Source organism: Natrix helvetica (genome assembly GCF_964273705.1).
Source record: "Natrix helvetica genome assembly, chromosome: 2".
In the NCBI taxonomy this organism is placed as follows: Eukaryota; Metazoa; Chordata; class Lepidosauria; order Squamata; family Natricidae; genus Natrix; species Natrix helvetica.
In genome coordinates, this window is record NC_138552.1 from 242,441,692 (window position 1) to 242,460,343 (window position 18,652).

An 18,652-nucleotide genomic window follows, 5' to 3' on the forward strand; every position below is an offset into this window, starting at 1 on the left:
ACGCCCAAATTGCGCGCCCGTTCCACGGGGGCTAGTTGTACGGCCCCAATGGCCAGAGATGGAAGTAACTGGTTGAACCGAGGGGCCGGAACCCACAGCCACTCCGTCTTGGAGGGGTTGAGCCTGAGTCGGTTGTCATCCATCCAGACCCGTACGGCTTCCAAGCACCGGGACATCACTTCGACGGCCTCGTTGGGTTGGTTCGGGGTGGAAATGTACAGCTGAGTATCATCAGCGTACAGATGATATCCCACCCCAAAACCACGAATGATCTCACCCAACGGCTTCATATATGTGTTGAACAGGAGCGGCGAGAGGACCGACCCCTGTGGCACCCCACAGATGAGGGGGCTTAGGGTCGACCTCTGCTCCCCTGCCAACACACGTTGCGTCCGGCCGGAAAGGTAGGAGCCGAACCACCGCAAAACGGTGCCCCGAACCCCCAACCCCTCCAGTCGGTGCAACAGGATACCATGGTCGATGGTATCAAAAGCCGCCGAGAGGTCTAATAGGACCAGGATAGAGGAACAACCCCTATCTCTGGCCCTCCAGAGATCATCCACCAACGCGACCAAGGCCGTCTCCGTGCTGTGTCCGGGGCGGAAGCCGGACTGGCGCGGGTCTAGATAATCATTTTCCTCCAGATGTCGTGGAAACTGATAAGCTACCACACTCTCTACAACCTTCGCCAAAAAGGGAAGGTTGGAGACAGGACGATAATTGGCCAACTCTGTAGGGTCCAGAGAAGACCTCTTGAGTAAGGGTCTCACCACCGCCTCTTTCAAGGCGGCCGGAAGAGACCCCACACCCAGCGAAGCGTTCACTAGGCCCAGGAGCCAGTCACGTGTAACCTCCCAGGATGCCAGTACAAGCCAGGAGGGGCACGGGTCCAATAAACATGTGGTAGGTCGCAGCCGTCCACGCATTCCGTCCAAATCCTCGATGTCAACCAAGTCAAACTCCTCCCAGACTGGTCTCTCAAGACTCGCCATGGACGTCTTGCCAGGACCACTGAAAGGGACCCAATCCTTCCGGATTTGAGCGATTTTATCCTGCAGATATTTCCCAAATTCCTCTGCTCTACCCTGTAGAGGGGCCTCCCGCGGCCTCTGAAACAGGAGGGAGCGGGACACCCGAAACAGGGCGGCAGGGCGGTTCTCTGCGGATGCAATGAGAGCGGCACAATATTGACATTTGGCCGCTCTCAATGCCACAAGGTACGTCCTTAAGTGGGTTCGTACCTGTGTTCGGTCAAATTCGGAACGAGAGGATCTCCAACGACTCTCTAGGCGTCTCTTGTGGCGCTTCATCACCCTTAGCTCCTCGGTAAACCAAGGGGCCAGGGTGGATCGTTGCCGCCGGAGAGGCCGCAAAGGCGCCACCCGGTTTAAGGCTCCGGTGGTCGCATTATTCCACGCGACCACCAGGTCCTCTACCCGGGGGCGGGTCAGGGCTACAGGAGGTGGCCCAAACTCCATCTGGACCTATCTGGTTCCATCAGGCGCCTGGGGCGGAACCATCTGGTGTTCTCCGGTTCCGCCTCCCCGCAGCGGGGGGTAGCACCAGGGAAGTCAAGTCGGAGGAGTGAGTGATCTGACCATGACAGGGGAGTGATGGTTAAATCCCCTCCTCCCAGATCACTCAACCACTGGCCAGAGACAAAAACAAGGTCCAAAGTGTGGCCTCCCTCGTGAGTCGGGCCCTGAATCAATTGAGTCAGGTCCATGGCTGTCATGGAAGCCATGAACTCCTGAACCCCATCGGAAGCTTCTCCCATCGATGGCAGGTTAAAATCCCCCATCACTAACAGTTTGGGGGTTTCAACCGCCACCGATGCGATCAGCTTGAGGAGTTCAGGCAGGGCCGCTGATGTATAGCGAGGAGCCAGGTATACTATCAGCAGGCCCAACTGTCTCCCAGGGCCCTACCTCACGACAAGGGACTCACACCCGGATATCTGCGGCACAGTGGACTCCCTCGGCTCTAAGTCCTCCCGAATAATCACTGCTACCCCACCGTCCCTTCCCTGGGCCCGGGGCTGGTGAAATGCTCAGTAACCTGGAGGGCACATTTCCACGAGGGGTAAACCTCCCTCGTGGCCCAACCAGGTCTCCGTTATTCCTGCGAGGTCCGGCTCCCCCTCAAGAATTAGATCGAAAATGAGGGGGGCCTTGTTAACAACGGGCCTCGCGTTGCATAACAGCAGCTGCAGGCCCTGGGTCTGCAGCTCCTGACCACCTAGTACGCGGGGGTTGGTACAAACGACTGGGTGTGACCAACAACCACAGTCTCCCAACCGACTACATGTTCTTGATCTGTCCTCGCATCTGCCCCTCCCTACGACCGTTGGAATCAAAGAGCCCTGTATAGGAACGGTATCCTCCCCCTCCTCCTCCCTTCCACTCCTTCCGCTCGCGACCACACCTAGTGACCTGGCTCTGTCATCACTACTGACCTCCTCCCACCCTCCAACCCCAGAACCCCTACAAATTCTTAAAAAACATTTTACTAAAAAACCCCTTAATTTATGCTTCCTCCACCTCTCAGGGTTAATAAACCCGTCCTCAAGGTGGGCCCTCGAGAGGGCTGGAGGCCAAACCTGCGAGAAAGGGGAATCCCGCAGCTGCAGTAATTCCGGCTTCGTGTACATAAGAGTGAAATCATAGGGGTAAAATTAATTGGTAACAGGTGCTGAAGATGTAGATGTACCATAAAATCATTGTTTGTCGAAGAAGTTTTCCTTACCCAAGATGAAAGGGTGAGTTAGTGGGCTAGTCGCCTAACCGGGTTTCACTCAGGAGGGTTTCAAAATGGTATAGGAGCCGGCAAAGCAGATGTTAAAAAGATGTTAAAAAGCAACGATAAAGGCAAAGTCAAAAGACGCGATGGTAGCATCAAAAGTTCAAACCTAGTTTCCAGGTTTGCCATTCAATTGTCTCTGCTCTGAGGTGCTTTACCCGGCTCACCCTTCCTCTAGCTGCTTCGTTCAGATCTTCCCACTTCTCACACAACGAGGCAGTCCTCCAGGTTTCTGACCAACGCCCCGGCTAGCACACCAACACGCCAACACGCCAACAAACCAACATGCTTGCCATCTTTCTGTCTCTCCAACCTCTCCACGCCTCTCGCCTCCCACATTCGTTTTTCTGCTCAGCGCCTGGTGCTCCGCTCCACGCTCCACGTCTGACGCTCTCACCAGCCAGACGGCACGCTTCACGTCTGAGGCTCTCACCAGCCAGACGGGCACCCACAGCCAGACGAGCGCCCACTTCATGCCTCCGTTCTTCTCTTGCCTCGTCTCCTAGCCTCGTTTCTCTGCTCAGCGCCTAGCGCTCAGCTCAGCTCCACGCTCCACATCTCGCGCTCTCACTAGCCAGATGGGCAGCCACAACCAGACAGGCACTCCACAGCTCCTCCGCTCCATTCTCCGCCCAAGCGCCCAGCAAGAGGTAAACGGTGTTCGGCGTTCAGCGCTGTCATGCTTAATCCGCGCTCGGCGTCCTCGGCGTCCTCGGTGTTTCCAGCTTCCCGCTAGCTTCCCGCTAGCCAGCTGACCGCCCCAAATGCCCTGCCCTACCCCTCCTGGCCAGGGCAGAGTCGGGGGTGGTCATCGACAAAGCACGACCCTCAGAGTGGCATTGAGGGTCGGCAGCACCTCTCCCAGATGAAAAACCCCTCCGCAATTTTGCGGAGCTCACACGGCAGCCACCATCTGCCTCGGAAGCTCCTCCTCCCCCATTTCAGCAGTATAAATGTTGTCTATGTAAACTAAATGCCACTTTTCTTAAGTGAGATCTAAAGACAAGTTAATATTTATTCCTTAAACATTTGAAAGAAATGCAGCTCATACTTTAACACTCTCCTTGAGCACTTTTTTGCTATTATAACATACGGTGGCTAATATGGAAAATACACTTAAAGTCAAATAACTGCTGTCACAAAATACTAAGCCATAAGCATGGTTAGTAATTATAAATCCCCATTTTAACGTGACCCAGCCATTTTCAGAACAGTGCATTCTGCTGGATTTTCTTTCCCAGCTGTTTCATCATCTCAGACCAATGTCCTTTCTCAGAAATATACCTCTAAACTGTGTTGTCCATGGATTTAGCCGTATGACTCCCATTAACATCAATAAGAGTCACACAGTTAAATCTACACACAGCACTTTGAACATTTACTCCACAGCATACATCCCAGGGCACTGAAAGGATTAAAGTATTATACCGCAAATTCCCCCTCCAAGATACCAGAAAATAAACAAAACTCTTTTGTTCCAAAAGGCTTTAAGTTTCTTGGTGTCTAGACTAAGGGAAAGAAAAGATTACAAAATAGCCTAAAACAAGAGAAATATCAGATCAACACATTGTATAACAATTTGTGGTTTTACAATGGTCGATTATAATCAAGATATTCCATCCACCCTAAGGAATAGCTTAATTGATTTTAATTGACCACTGAACACCGCAGAAGTTTTTAGTGACTTGAGATTTTATACTCCTATTCTAAACAGAGGCATTTTCTTTTTAAAATATTTAAAATATTCATGATTCCTACATAATGTAGACTTAACAAAGTTATACCTTCCAAATGTATGTTCCTGTTGACTTTTTAAATGTCTTAAATTTATTTTTTTATTTGTGGAAGATTTAATGAAGTAAATTGAGTAAAAAAATTACATTCTCAGCAAGCTAGGTAAATTTACCACTTTTTTTTAAACGTGAGGCTACAAATGAGGCTAGTGGAAAATCGTGTAAAGTGTACTAACAATGTAGTTTGTGTGTTTTTTTTAAATTACTGAACTGATTTCAAAATGTGAAACATGTTCCATGTGAACGCAGAACACATGAGCATCCTAGTCTTATCAGGATAAATTGTTTCCTACATTTTGATATTCCTGCTAGGACCCCTTGCCTTGAGCACTATTATAAAAGGATTATGGCTATTTTAGTAAAATGTTATCAGTTCAAAACAATTGGGGGGGGGTGTTAAGAAGAAAAATGGGAAATAAATAGGAACAAATTACAAAGTGTTGGGCTTTCCAAATATTCTACTCATTTAATTGTTTCCATGTCTCCGCGATACCATTTACACTCTCCCCCCCCCACCCCACTCCAAATTTGGAAACCATAGTGGGGAAGAATCAAAATGAAAGAGCTAGAAGGGTAATCACTGAAAAGTAATCAGGGGGAAATCAACAAAGGATGCAAAGGATTGGACCCCTCCACAATGAGTCTTCTTGAATTCTAACTACCTCCTATATTAAGACTAAATATAGAAAAATAACCAAGTTTTCTTTCTTGTTATCCTGACCATTAGAAAAATGCAACTCTGGATGGTAAGTTATTGAAAGAAGAGAGGGAAAGAAGAGAAAATCAAGATGCAGGAAGTTTTGCTCATTCACAAGTAGGAGTCTTATAAATGTGATGATCACTACAAAAGGAAATTGGGATTGGAGAAAAGGGGATAAAGGAATTCAATATTGCATCTGCATCTAATGGTTTTATCTACCGTATTTTTCAGAGTATAAGATGCACTGGAGTATAAGACGCACCCAGGTTTTGAAAAGGCATTTTTTTTAAAAAAGTAGGTAGGTAGGCAGAGGGAGAGAGACGGAGAGAAAGGAAGAGAAATACAGTAGGGAGGGAGGGAGAGAGAGAGTAGTTAGGTAGTTAGGTAGGTAGGTAGATAAAGGGATAGAGAGAGAGAGAAATAGAGAGAGAGAAATACAGTAGGTAGATAGGGAGAGTGTGTATGTGTGTAGATAGGTAGGTGGGTAGAGGGATAGAGAGAGAGAAATAGAGAGAGATAGAGAGAGAGAAATACAGTAGATAGGTAGGGAGAGAGAGTAGGTAGGTTGGTAGGTAGAGGGATAGAAAGAGAAAAATAGAGAGAAATACAGTAGATAGGTAGGGGGGAGAGAGAGAGTAGGTAGGTAGGTATATAGGTAGATAGAGGGGGGAGAGAGAGAAATACAGTAGGGAGGAAGGGAGGGGGGAAGGAGGGAGGGAGGGAGAAAGAGAGAGAGAGAGAGAGAGAGAAAGAGAGAGAGAGACAGAGAGAGAGAGAGAGAAAGAAGGTAGGTAGATGTTTCCAGGTGTATTTATCCATGTGCTGGAGAAGGAAATCACTGACAACATTGTCAAAAAAATTGCATGCATAGCCTTATGGAGGCTTATAAAGTGCTCCTGGGGGCTAGGGGGACATAATTGAGCAAAAAACGGCCTGTTTTTTGCTTATTTCTGCCCCCCCCCCCGGCCTCCAGGAGCTCTCTGAAAGCTTCTATAAGGCTATGCATGGCCATTTTGGTGAAGGGGGCAGGACTTCAGGAGACAGAAAAGTATTCGGTGTATAAGACGCACCCAGATTTTCAGCCTCTTTTTAGAGGAAAAAAGGTGCATCTTATACTCCAAAAAATATGGTAATTTGGTAATGAAACGTCTCCAAGAAATAACCACGCTCAGAGAGCACCAAGAATCTCACAGTTCAACTGTGAACTGCACATATTGTCTTTGATAAGTAATGTATTGTTCTCTGGAAGGATCACCCTACAGCAACTTTAGAAAGAAATCAACTTTTAATAGCATTGGGTACCTAAAAATCATTAAACATATTACCTGTGGTTTTTGTCTTTGAATTGGAGGAAGAGTTGACAACGTTTGTAAACTATAGGAGTCATCAGTTGGCCATGGAAGATCCATAACATTTTTCTCTATCTTCTTTTTGTGCCTCAAAGGTTTAGCTTTCTTTAACTGCATTTCCCATGGATCAGGTGACTTTCGATAGGGTGAATTATATATGCCTGCAATCTAAAACACAGTTTTATTTGTTTATGTTTATTCAAATTGTATCAATGAAATCAATATAAGTAATATTTCTTAAAAGTGTTTATTCTTGAATCAGAAAAGGTTATCAGTTTACAATTAGATGCATATAATTGGCTTTTTACCTCAACTACAATCCATTTTTTGAACTATTTTTTTCATAGTTTTCAAAATTCGTTCTGCAAGAAACCATTTCTATTGGACTTTAGGCACAAAATTTAAAGCTATAGTGTAGCAAAAAAATTGATATGTTATTGTTATCTTACATGATGTATACATTTAGTCCTCGACTTATGACCGTAAGGGACCCTGGAATTTCCATCATAAGTCAAAGCAACCACATAGCCAAGTTATGATTCTTTTTTGCAGTTGTTGAACAAACTCCACAATATGTGAACATGACAGTAATTTTTATTACTAGGTCATTAATTTTGCTTTCTCAGCCAGCTCCATTAATTTCATAATCCATTCTTCTGCTGTAGGAGTTCGCATTTCTAAGTCTTGCTGTTGTTATCATATATAAGAACTAAGTCACATGTTTCTTCTCAATCTTTGTATATATCCATTTGTTAAGCAAACACTACAGTCAATAAGCAAATTACTGTATTCCTATGGGTGATTTTTTTCCTGGAACCTAGCTTATAAAAAGTCTGAAATGAGCATGGGAGGAGGGCTGTCATAACTATGAATGCTAAGTGACCAATTGTAAGTCAAGGATTACCTGTATTGCCTCACAGAGTTAGAGTACATATAGGATCACAGGAAGATGTCTGAAAGGAAGTCAAATTATTTGTCCAGCTTCCCAAACACAACAAAATGTCTGAAGTTAATTCAAAGATTCTTTCATTAGGAGCCCTGGTGAGCTCTCTCACCATAGGCTAGCAAGTCTGCCCATCCGGAAGATGAATAGTTATCTGCCACATCTATTCATCTCTGCCCCCCTGCCTTTTATCCCCAGAGCTAAGGTGGGGCTTCGCTAGCAGCAGTGGCTCTTTCTTTCCAAGGATCGGCCCACGGATTTCCACTGCTCACCTCTCCTCTGCCTTCTGCGCAGCCACGAGTCATTCACTGGATCCAGCTCTTCCTCCTATTCCTCATCACCCACCTCCAGACCTGGGAGCTGTTGACTCTCCATCTGAGGGCTGACAGCCCCCCCCTCTCTCTGCCATCTCCACTCCCTCTTCCCCCTCAGAACTCTCAGGTTGCCTTGATGCTGACCCTGAATCCCACGCCTCCTCCTCCGATTTGGCTGCTGGAGGAGCTGGCGGCCAACAGGCTACAACACTAGTACTGTATTATCTATTACGATAGCTTTATGCTCTAAAACAGATCTCCCCATTATTTCTGCATTCTGTTCTTTACGATAGGGTGGGATAGAGGCTGGAGGCTGGAACTTAAATGAATGGATTAAATATGAACGGAACTTAAACATTAAGTTCCATTCAAACTCCTGTTATCACTTCTTACAGGAACTAAGGAAGGCACTAATAAATGTGACTTAAGTACCAATACTTTTAACTAGAGAAAACAGCTGAGAGCTTCTGCACACAAAACAGGTGTTATATCACATTGTAATATCTCTTCTATGATACAAGAATACTGGTAGTGTAGGGTAAATCATTTCTTCAGATAAGTTTGTTTCTATTGCTGATTTTGGCACATAGGAATGCCTGAAAAACTTCCAGTTAACTGACAGGATTCTAAAAAGAACCACTGGTTATAAAGGCTACCCCATATGTATCTGCTTTTCAACCTTGGATTGTAGAGGTCAGCAAGACTAGTCACAATATTTTTTTTTTACCTATTTCAGGAGATAGGGAAGGTCTAAATGACACCTTGTACACCACAGTGTACGTCATGTCACATTGCCATCATGTGACCTATCGTGATGTTTTTTTCCCCTTTGCAGAGATGGGGTGGGCATGGCCTGAGCATGATGCATCTGGCCCATGGGCCATCAGTTTAACACCCCTGTTGTAGACTGTCATTCTGTTAAAATTGATAGTATGATTTCATCAACTTAACTACTATATGCTCTACTTCATATCTTCATACCAATAATAAAATTTGAATAATAAATACAATCCATGGCATCTTATACATGATACCTATTTTACTCAGGTAATTTAAAATAAAGAATTCTTATATCTGTCTTCAAAGTGTATGTGCTCCTAATAATTGTGTCTGTCATTTCCTGGCTTACACACTCTTTTAAGTGTCAAAAATAGAATTCTGCACTGCATTACAAAACTGACTATAAAATAATTTATGTACAGCTATGATGACTTGGTTATCTTTTTCATAATAATGTATATTGATTAATTTGCCCTTTTATCGCTACCAAAACTAAATTTATGTTTCTGTGAAATTATTCACAATAACACTGAGTAATCTCTTTTTGGTTTACTTATCCATTGTTCACATTCCATCTTTGTATGAGTTAGCTAAATCACAGTTTGATTTGTTTGGCTTGGGCTGAGTGCAAAGCCATCAAGCTGGTTTATTCAACAAGCCAGCATTTTCTATAGTTTAACATGTAAATCAATCTATATGAAGATTAAGTAGGAACGAGGACTGACTCTTAATAAATCACTTTATCTACAAACCCATTTTGTTTCCTATTCCTATTCTTTCTAATTAAAATTATAGATTTTCTACCCCCATCCCCGCCACAATAAAGTCCCAAGTAACGTGGGGAGAACATGACACATTTTTTTCTGTATCCATGTCTTCCCAAGCATTTCTCACAAGAGCCCCTGTCAAACCTAGCTTTCTAGACATCATTTTTAGTAATAATTTTCTGTAGTGACAAACACTATAGGGAAATCTGTGCTAACGGTTAAAAAACCTACAACTGAGTTATTTGCAGTACTGTCATGCTAACTTCCAACTCAATAAGACCAAAGAAATCTCTGGGGAAGACTCTGCTAATAGCTTCTCACTGACCTCCTTGAAGCAGTCTTCTGCTGAATAGTGCACAGTGGTGAATATGGCAAATGAGGTGTGAAAGCTCTGTGGTATTCCCTCCTCTCTTAAAAAAAATCCTATATGATTCTGACTCACTAAAAGAAGAAAAATGGAGCTACACAAACTATTTCTAGTTTTCTGCCCTAGAATTCTCTCTTCTCTCATGCATGATCCATAAGCATTATTAATTTTACCAGATCCAGAGCTTATGAGCAAATGTATCATTTGTTATTCAGCCACCCTTAGCATTACATTAATATTTTGAATCATTTTAATGTTTCATTTTGCTTTCTTCGTATAATTTTAATCTTGGTAATGAGGATGGCATGCAAATAAAAAAGAAAGGATTTGCTGGAAAGAATCAGGTTAAATGGCTATCGTGTAATATTTTCAGTCCTATGGGTTTTTTTCCAAACTGAGCAGATAATTTGTAAAGATCCATGTTCCTAATTTCCCTTTGATGATGATAATAAAGAGTTATGTTATTTGCTTTGATTCACAGGGCTTATTAACATTGCTTGAAAACAATACTGTATTAGGAAAGAATATGTTTTTGGCTGATGGTTGCCCAACATATAGAAATATACTAGAAGCAGAGTTACCAGTTCTCCAATGTTCTGCTAATTGGACAAAGTCTAGAGATCTTTTGAGTATGCAATCAATTGATTCAGGGATAAAAATATGTAAACATACATAATAACTTTAGCTACTGCAAATTCTAACAGGTGCTTAACAACAGCTTTAAAATACATTTTAAAAAGCATCCATAGACATCTTTTTTCCTCAAAACATAGGAGTTAACTAAATGCTTGCAGGACATCAAAGTAGCCAATTCAGGCTGAACAGATGATGCTTGTGTTATATGTGGAAGGAATTAAGCATTTAAAAGACTTTATTTTTATACAGACCTAATCTACTGCAATTAGTCTGGGACAATAGGACATTAACCTATAAGGTTTAACCATGTTGTTGCTTGTCCAATTATGGTTTGCTTATCTAAATGTATCTAAGAAAAGCTTTTTATTTTCCAGCTCAATTTTTTTTAAAAATGGAACGTTGTAATTGTTTGCCTATCATTTATTTGCCTTTAACCATGAACTGTTATGTGTGAATTTAAAAGCTTATTGTTAATTTGTTTCTTTGTGCAAGGTGAGTCACCTATCAGAAAACAAAAACAGTAAGAAGCAAAACCAAATAGCAAAATGAAACTACTCTACAGACTAATCTGCTGTTACTGGTATTTTCATTTCCATCTTAGTTTGTTTGACAAGAGCCTGTTCACACCTTCCTAAGCCTCACAAATCATAAAGCCTAGCTTCTCTTCTCCCATTAGAGGAAAGGGAGATTTAAAGGGATCACAACAGTTATAATAGCATCTCAGCTTGAAGACATGTACAAAACACCACTTCACTCCCTATGGGATACCTTGACTTTTTCATCCCCAGATTGGAGATAAATACCTTGCAAAGTGGAGAGTTTTTATTTCTTTTGGGAAGAATATCTTCTGAAAGTTATTGTCTTCTTCTTTTTTTTTTGGTCATTCCAAATCATAACTGCAAGATCCAACAGTGACAGCAGATAGGTAGTTCTAGTTGTCCTTCTCATACATAGACCAATCATTATAGTCCTTAGGATCATAAAAATTTACATACTGTATACATGTGTATGCTAGACATGCCTAGCTCCCTCAACTGTTCTTCATGTGATTTAACCTCCAGATCCATTATCATCTTTATTGCTCTTTTTTTGCACATTTTCTATGGTCTTAGCATCTTTTTTGTATCACAGTGATCAGAACTATACACAATATTCAAAGTGTGGCCTCACTAGTGCAGTATAAAGCAACATTATCACTCCTTGTGGTCTGGATGCCATCCCTCTGCTGATGCCGCCCAGGACACATTTTTTTTTGGCAGCTGCAACACATTTCTGTCTCATACTTAAGCAGTGGGCCGTAAGGACACCTAGATCTTTCTCACAGTTAATACTGTTGAGCCAGGTATTATTTGCAAGTTTGAAGAGTTTCCTATCCCTTCAAGATCATTTATGAAAATGTTGAAGAGTACTGAGCCCAAGACCCCATGCAACCCTCCATGTAGATAAGTTCCATTGAGGACTACCTGCTGAATACAGTTGGACAGTCAATTGAGAATCCATCTAGTGGTGATTCTATCTATCCCACATTGTTCTATCCTCCAAATGCCTTGCTGAAGTCAAAGTATATTATATTCATGGCATTTCACTTCTCCTCTAATTTAAAAAAGACAGTAAGGTTTGCTTAGCATTATCTGTTTTTAACAAACATATGCTGGCTTCTATTAATCACCTTGGTCATCCATATGTGTTTTGTATGTGCTCACAAATCCTCCACTTGATTATCTTTTCCAGGATTTTCCCAGGTATTGATGTCAAACTGATTAGCCTATAATTCCCTGGATCCATGCATATATATCACTTAATAATGTTAAAAGTTTATGATCTTGTGTTGTTGCATTAATAGTTGTCCAGGGCCACGTGACCAGTGGGCTGAAGGTTGGTCACATCTGATGTAGAATAGGTACAATGTTGCTATAAGACAGTTCTGAGTGATACATATAAAGTCCTTTAAAATTAAGTAAATCAGCTTTACAAAACATGTGGTGGATTTCTAAAATTTGAGATCAAAGTAGTGAATCAAGTTTAACTGATATCTAAATGGCTGTGGACATTTGCATATGGAGGTCTAAGAAAATATATTAAAGAAAGATCCGCATGTAACAGCTCCACTCAAGGGAAGAAATGCTAGTTCACTGCTAGAAGCCCTCCTTAAGTTGCCAAAAAGAGGAAAGAATATTAGGATAATTTGATAAGTTTTGTTCATATAATAAACTGTTAAAAGTTCAGTTAGCAAGCACATTCATTGCATTACTTTTCTTTCTATTTAGTGCCTGAGGCTTACTAACCTGGAATAACCACTTTTTTAGACTTTATAATCCATGAAAAGCCTTGGTTAGAATGTTCAAATGAAACGGTTGGTACAATGTGCAGGCTAATGTACTATAGGAAATTGAATCACTGGCAGAAGTAGGTCCTCAAATATTCCTTTTTTAAAGTCTATGCTCTGTACTTTGTACCTACTCAACATCCTTTATAACAGGATAGCATTGCTTCAGAAGTTGGGAGAGGAAAGTTATCTTCGTTATTCTAATTATCCCACAAGAAGACAGGAATTCATTCCAACTTTCACAGATAAATTAGGACAGAAAACAGTCTCCAATGCATGGATAACTCTACATCAATACATTGGGCTACTCCTCCCATTACCGTAGGCTCTAAAAATTACCTTTGAGGAAAAGATCATTCATATGCGGACTGAACAGTGTTTCAGATTCAAATGCAACATGTTTCAGAATGCACAGAATGATGCACACAACACTACAACTCCTTAAACCAAATGTGTTATTTAGTAGGATGACACTGCAGTTGTAGAAGGCAAACCCATAATCCTGAGAAAAAAATAAAAGTGCTTTAAGAAGTTTCTTACTTCATAGTTATACTTCTTAAATTACAGTAAATAACTCCTGTCAATATGTTAGTAACAATCATTGTACCTGAGATCTGTGATAAAATTTGATGCCATCAAATTGGACCCAATTCGTAGCGACTATATGGCTAAAAATCTTCTATCACAGCAGTTCACAACTTTTTCAGGTATATTTCAGTGATCCTCTATTTACATCTTATGTTCAAAGTAAGGTGCGTTTTGGCTTGCTAATGATTGCTTTAAAGAAACAATATATTTTTCTTGCAATCCATGGTTCTATTATTAATTTTTTCAAAATCCTTAATTCAAATTCGAATGTTTTTGCTTTCACTTTTATCACAATATATAGGTTCATAGCCCTACAGTACCACTGAGAAAACCATGGCTTTAACTATTCTGATCCTTGTTGTCATAGAAATATCCTTCACCCTTATCTAAATTTGTCGCTGCCTTTCTCCCTTGGATTAATCTCCTCTTTACTTCTCTAGCATGCTGTCTATCTTTATCTATTATTGAGTGTCAGAAAACAAAACAATATACCACCTTCACTTCTTCATTGTCAAATGCAAATTCCCTAAGCAGGCTGGTTAACATTCCTTTAGTTTTCTTATTAAATATTAACCCACATTTTTCACTATCTAATTTTGCTTTCCTAAGAGCAATTCCTGAGCTGTTCCTTTCACCAAGTAAGTGAAAAACTAGTCTTCTAAATCTTTGCTTTCAGTTAACATATTGTGATCTGCATATTTTCAATTCTTAATGTTTGACCTCCAATTCTGAGTCACCACTTACCTGTCACCACTTACAATTTTACTATGCTGATATTCATTGTAGAGTTAAACAAATAGGGTAACATTAATATTTATCCCATTGTCTTTCTTATTCTGCACCCTCCTATTTCTCCAAATTCAATCTTTACAATATCTTCTTTTTCATTGTAATAGTAGGTAGTGCTGAAACTATGTTTTAATTTTTTTTTAAAAAAACTGCATATTATCATATTGAAGAACTGAAGCTAAAAAGCTACTAAAATCTTTATGATAATGATTGAAAAAATGTACATACAGAACACCTATATAATTTGTTTTACTTAGTATATATTCACATTATGAGAAAATAGAAAACCAGATTTGGGGAGGGGAACATAAATGCAAAAGAATAGACAGATTCAACTGAAATATTTCCTAGAAATGGAAATGCTGAATCAACACTGACCAATGCACTTCATCATAATTATCAGGACACACTATTGCCAAGGGATTTATAAAAATCCCACTCAGCAAATAATTGCCTTGCTGTTAGGAGATAGTCAAGAGTGTTAACACACTGTCACGAACCAGAATTTAGTCAGATATTCCACATTCAATTACTCTTGCTGAGAACAGAAAAAACCATGATAGTCTTTCAGCCACTACAATTATGCCTCCACAAGAATTCCACTGAACATTCCTGCTAATCTCCAGCTAGAAAAGTGGGTTATAGATGTATTTCTGATGGGAGATATGATAGAAGAATCATCAAAAATGGGGGAGGTCCTGATGTCAGCAGATCATGCCTATCTGACTAGAAGAAGAAGATCAGAAGAAAGGAGACCAGCATTCTGCAGGTCTGAGTGATCATTGGTTAAGTGACAATAAAGGGATGAAGGGATTTCGGGGAAGCTGAGGCCTAAGAAAGAAGAAACTCCCATGGCAAGTGAGAAAATCATTAACACAAGGATGGTCTATTCTAGAGTTAGAAAGAGTCTCTATATTTAATGTAATCTTTTAACTTTACCAATATTCAAATAAATGATAAACAAAATTAACAGTATGTCTGTATATAAAAATGGAGAGACATCAGATTTCTGAAGAAGAAAAATAACAAGCAACAGGGAGAAAGCAGAACTATTTAACTCATGTTTTGCATCTGTTTTTACACAAAGGGATAAAACAGTCCAACCTATCAAAAACAGCACCACAAAAATCAGATTAGGAACACAAGTTGAAATAGGGAAGAAAATGGTAAGTGAGCACCTCTCTACCCTAGACGAGTTCAAATCACCAGGACCGGATGGATTACACCCCAGGGTTCTGAAGGAACTGGCAGATGAGATCTCAGAACCACTGAACTATATCTTTCAGAGATCCTGGAGCACAGGGGAACTACCAGAGGACTGGAAAAGAGCTGATGTGGTTCCCATCTTCAAAAAAGGGAAAAAAAACAGATCCAGGAAACTACAGACCTATCAGCCTGACCTCAATACCAGGAAATATTCTGGAAAAGATAATCAAGCAACGAATTAGCGAACACCTAGAAGCAAACAAAGTAATAGCCAAAAGCCAACATGGGTTTGTCAAAAACAGATCATGCCAGACTAATCTTATTGCATTATTTGATAATGTGACAAAATTAGTGGACCAGAAGAATGCCGTCGATATAGTTTATTTGGACTTCAGTAAGGCATTTGATAAGGTAGACCATAACCTACTACTAGATAAAGTAGAAGAATGTGGGTTAGACAGCATCACCACCAGATGGATTCGTAACTGGCTGACCAACCGCACTCTTTATTTCATATTTCTAGACCGCCCCCTCTCCCAAAAGGGACTCAACATGTAGTTCTCAATGGAACTGCATCTACATGGAGGGAAGTATGCAGTGAAGTACCCCAAGGCTCTGTTTTGGGCCCAGTACTCTTCAACATCTTCATTAATGATTTGGATGAGGGAATAAATGGGGAACTCATCAAATTTGCAGATGACACCAAGCTGGAATAGCCAACACTCCAGAAGATAGGCTAAAGATACAGAAGGATCTTGATAAACTTGTACATTGGGCACTATCTAATAAAATGAAATTCAATGGTGAAAAGAGTAAGGTTCTACATTTAGGCAAGAAAAACGAAATGCACAGGTACAGTATAGGTGGTACCTTGCTCAACAGTATTAACTGTGAAAGGGATCTTGGAGTCCTAGTGGACAACCATTTAAATATGAGCCAGCAGTGTGCAGCAGCTGCCAAAAAAGCCAACACAGTTCTAGGCTACATAAACAGAGGGATAATGCCTTGGTAAGGCCACACTTGGAATACTGCATTCAGTTTTGGTCACCACGATGTAGAAAAGATGTGGAGACTCTAGAAAGAGTGCAGAGAAGAGCAACAAAGATGATTAGGGGACTGGAGACTAAAACATATGAAGAACGGTTGCAGGAACTGGGTATGTCTAGTTTAATAGAAAGAAGGACTAGGGGAGACATGATAGCAGTGTTCCAATATCTCAGGGTTGCCACAAAGAAGAAGGAGTCAAACTATTATCCCATGCACCCGAGGGTAGAACAAGAAGCAATGGGTGAAAACTAATCAAGGAGAAGCAACGTAGAACTGAGGAGAAATTTCCTGACAGTTAGAACAATTAATCAGTGGAACAGCTTGCCTCCAGAAGTTGTGAATGCCCCAACACTGGAAGTCTTTAAGAAGATGTTGGATAGCCATTTGTCTGAAATGGTATAGGGTTTCCTGCCTAGGCAGGGGGTTGGACTAGAAGACCTCCAAGTTCCCTTCCAACTCTGCTATTGTATTGCATTGTTATTTGTGGGAAATTTGACATTTACTTTTGTACTCAAAATCTAAGGATTGATCTACGATTCTGATTGGATATGTAATATTTATATTAAATGAGCTTTGTTTCATGCTTATTAAAATCGTATTATCCCAAGTAATAAAAGGGATAAGCAGATATTTATTCTTATGCTATTTACAGTATATCTTTTGAGCTGCCTAGAATCTTGGAAAGATTTACTACTAGTTTACATGTACATGATATCTTTTTAACTCAATCTAAATATGGCTATTAATGTTGATTTTTTCCCCCTAAAGAGGAGCATTTTCATAACAGATCTGCCAACATCTAGAAACGAGTAGAGTAATAAATAAAAGTCAGCATGGGTTTGTCAAAACCAATTTTATTTCATTCTTCAACATAGTGACTAAATCAGTAGACCAGCGAAATATTGTGGACATTATAGTTTTAGACTTCAGCAAGGCATTCCACAAAATAGACCACAACCTACTTCTTCATAAGCTAGAAAAAAGTGGGATAGATTTTATCACCATCAAATGGATTTGTAACTGGCTGACAAACTTTATTCAATGAGTAGTCCTTAATGATACTACATCTACATGGAGGGAAGTAAACAGTGGGGTACCACAAGTTTCCATCTTAGGCCCAGTACTCTTCAATATCTTCACAAACAACTTAGATGAGGGAATAGAAGGGGAACTTATCAAATTTGTGGATGATATTAAACTGGCAGGAACAGTCAACACCCTAGATGATAGGCTCAAGATCCAGATGGGTCTTGACAGACTTGAACACTGGGCCCTATCCAGTGGTGGGTTCCTGCTGGATCGCACCGGATCGCACGCGCTCCCTTTCAGCGCTCCACCTGGCTTGCGCGCTCCCTTTCAGCGCTCCACCTGGCTTGCGCGCTCCCTTTCAGCGCTCCACCTGGCTCTCGCGCTCCCTTCCGGCGCTGAAACCGGAAGTACAGTCTTGCCCCGCCCCTTGCGAAGCAACGACGCCTGCCTGCGCTTCACCAGCTCGGCTGGGAACGGAGATGTTTCCTCAGCGGAGCGGAGCGCCTGAAAAGACTTTTCAGGCGCTCCGCTCCGCTGAGGAAACATCTCCGTTCCCAGCCGAGCTGGTGGAGCGCAGACAGGCGTCGTTGCTTCGCCAGGGCCGGACAAAACTGTACTTCCGGTTTCAGCGCCGGAAGGGAGCGCGAGAGCCAGGTGGAGCGCTGAAAGGGAGCGCGCAAGCCAGGTGGAGCGCTGAAAGGGAGCGCGCAAGCCAGGTGGAGCGCTGAAAGGGAGCGCGCGCGATCCGGTGCGATCCGGGAGGAACCCACCACTGGCCCTATCTAACAAAATGAAATTCAATGTAGAGAAAAGTAAAATCTTACATTTAGGCAAGAAAAACCAAAATTACACATATAGACTGGGTGAAACCAGGCTGAATAGCAGTAATTGTGAGTCTTAGTGGACAACCAATTAAATATGAGGCAACAGTGTGTGGCGGCAGCCAAAAAAGCCAATGCAATCCTAAATTGCATTAACAGAAGGATACAATCAAGATCAAGTGAGGTACTAATACCACTCTATAAAGCCTTAGTAAGACCACACCTAGAATGCCACATCCAGTTTTCATCACCACACGATAAAAAGATGTTGAGACTCTAGAAAGAGTGCAGAGAAGAGTAATCAAGATGATTAAGGGACTGGAGGCTAAAACATACGATGAACGGTTGCAGGAACTGGGCATGGCTAGTTTAGTGAAGAGAAGGACTAGAGGAAACAC

General features: G+C 41.6%; 1 protein-coding gene across 2 annotated transcripts in view; it reads right to left on the reverse strand.

The window, feature by feature from the left end:
• SPATA17 (spermatogenesis associated 17) overlaps positions 1-18,652 on the reverse strand; it is a 91,806-nt gene that overhangs the window by 38,599 nt on the left and 34,555 nt on the right. For both annotated transcript variants that reach the window (XM_081942687.1, XM_081942688.1), the window contains exon 7: positions 6,618-6,809. In XM_081942687.1, the coding sequence (XP_081798813.1) occupies positions 6,618-6,809 (192 nt within the window). The remainder of the gene's footprint in view (positions 1-6,617; positions 6,810-18,652) is intronic.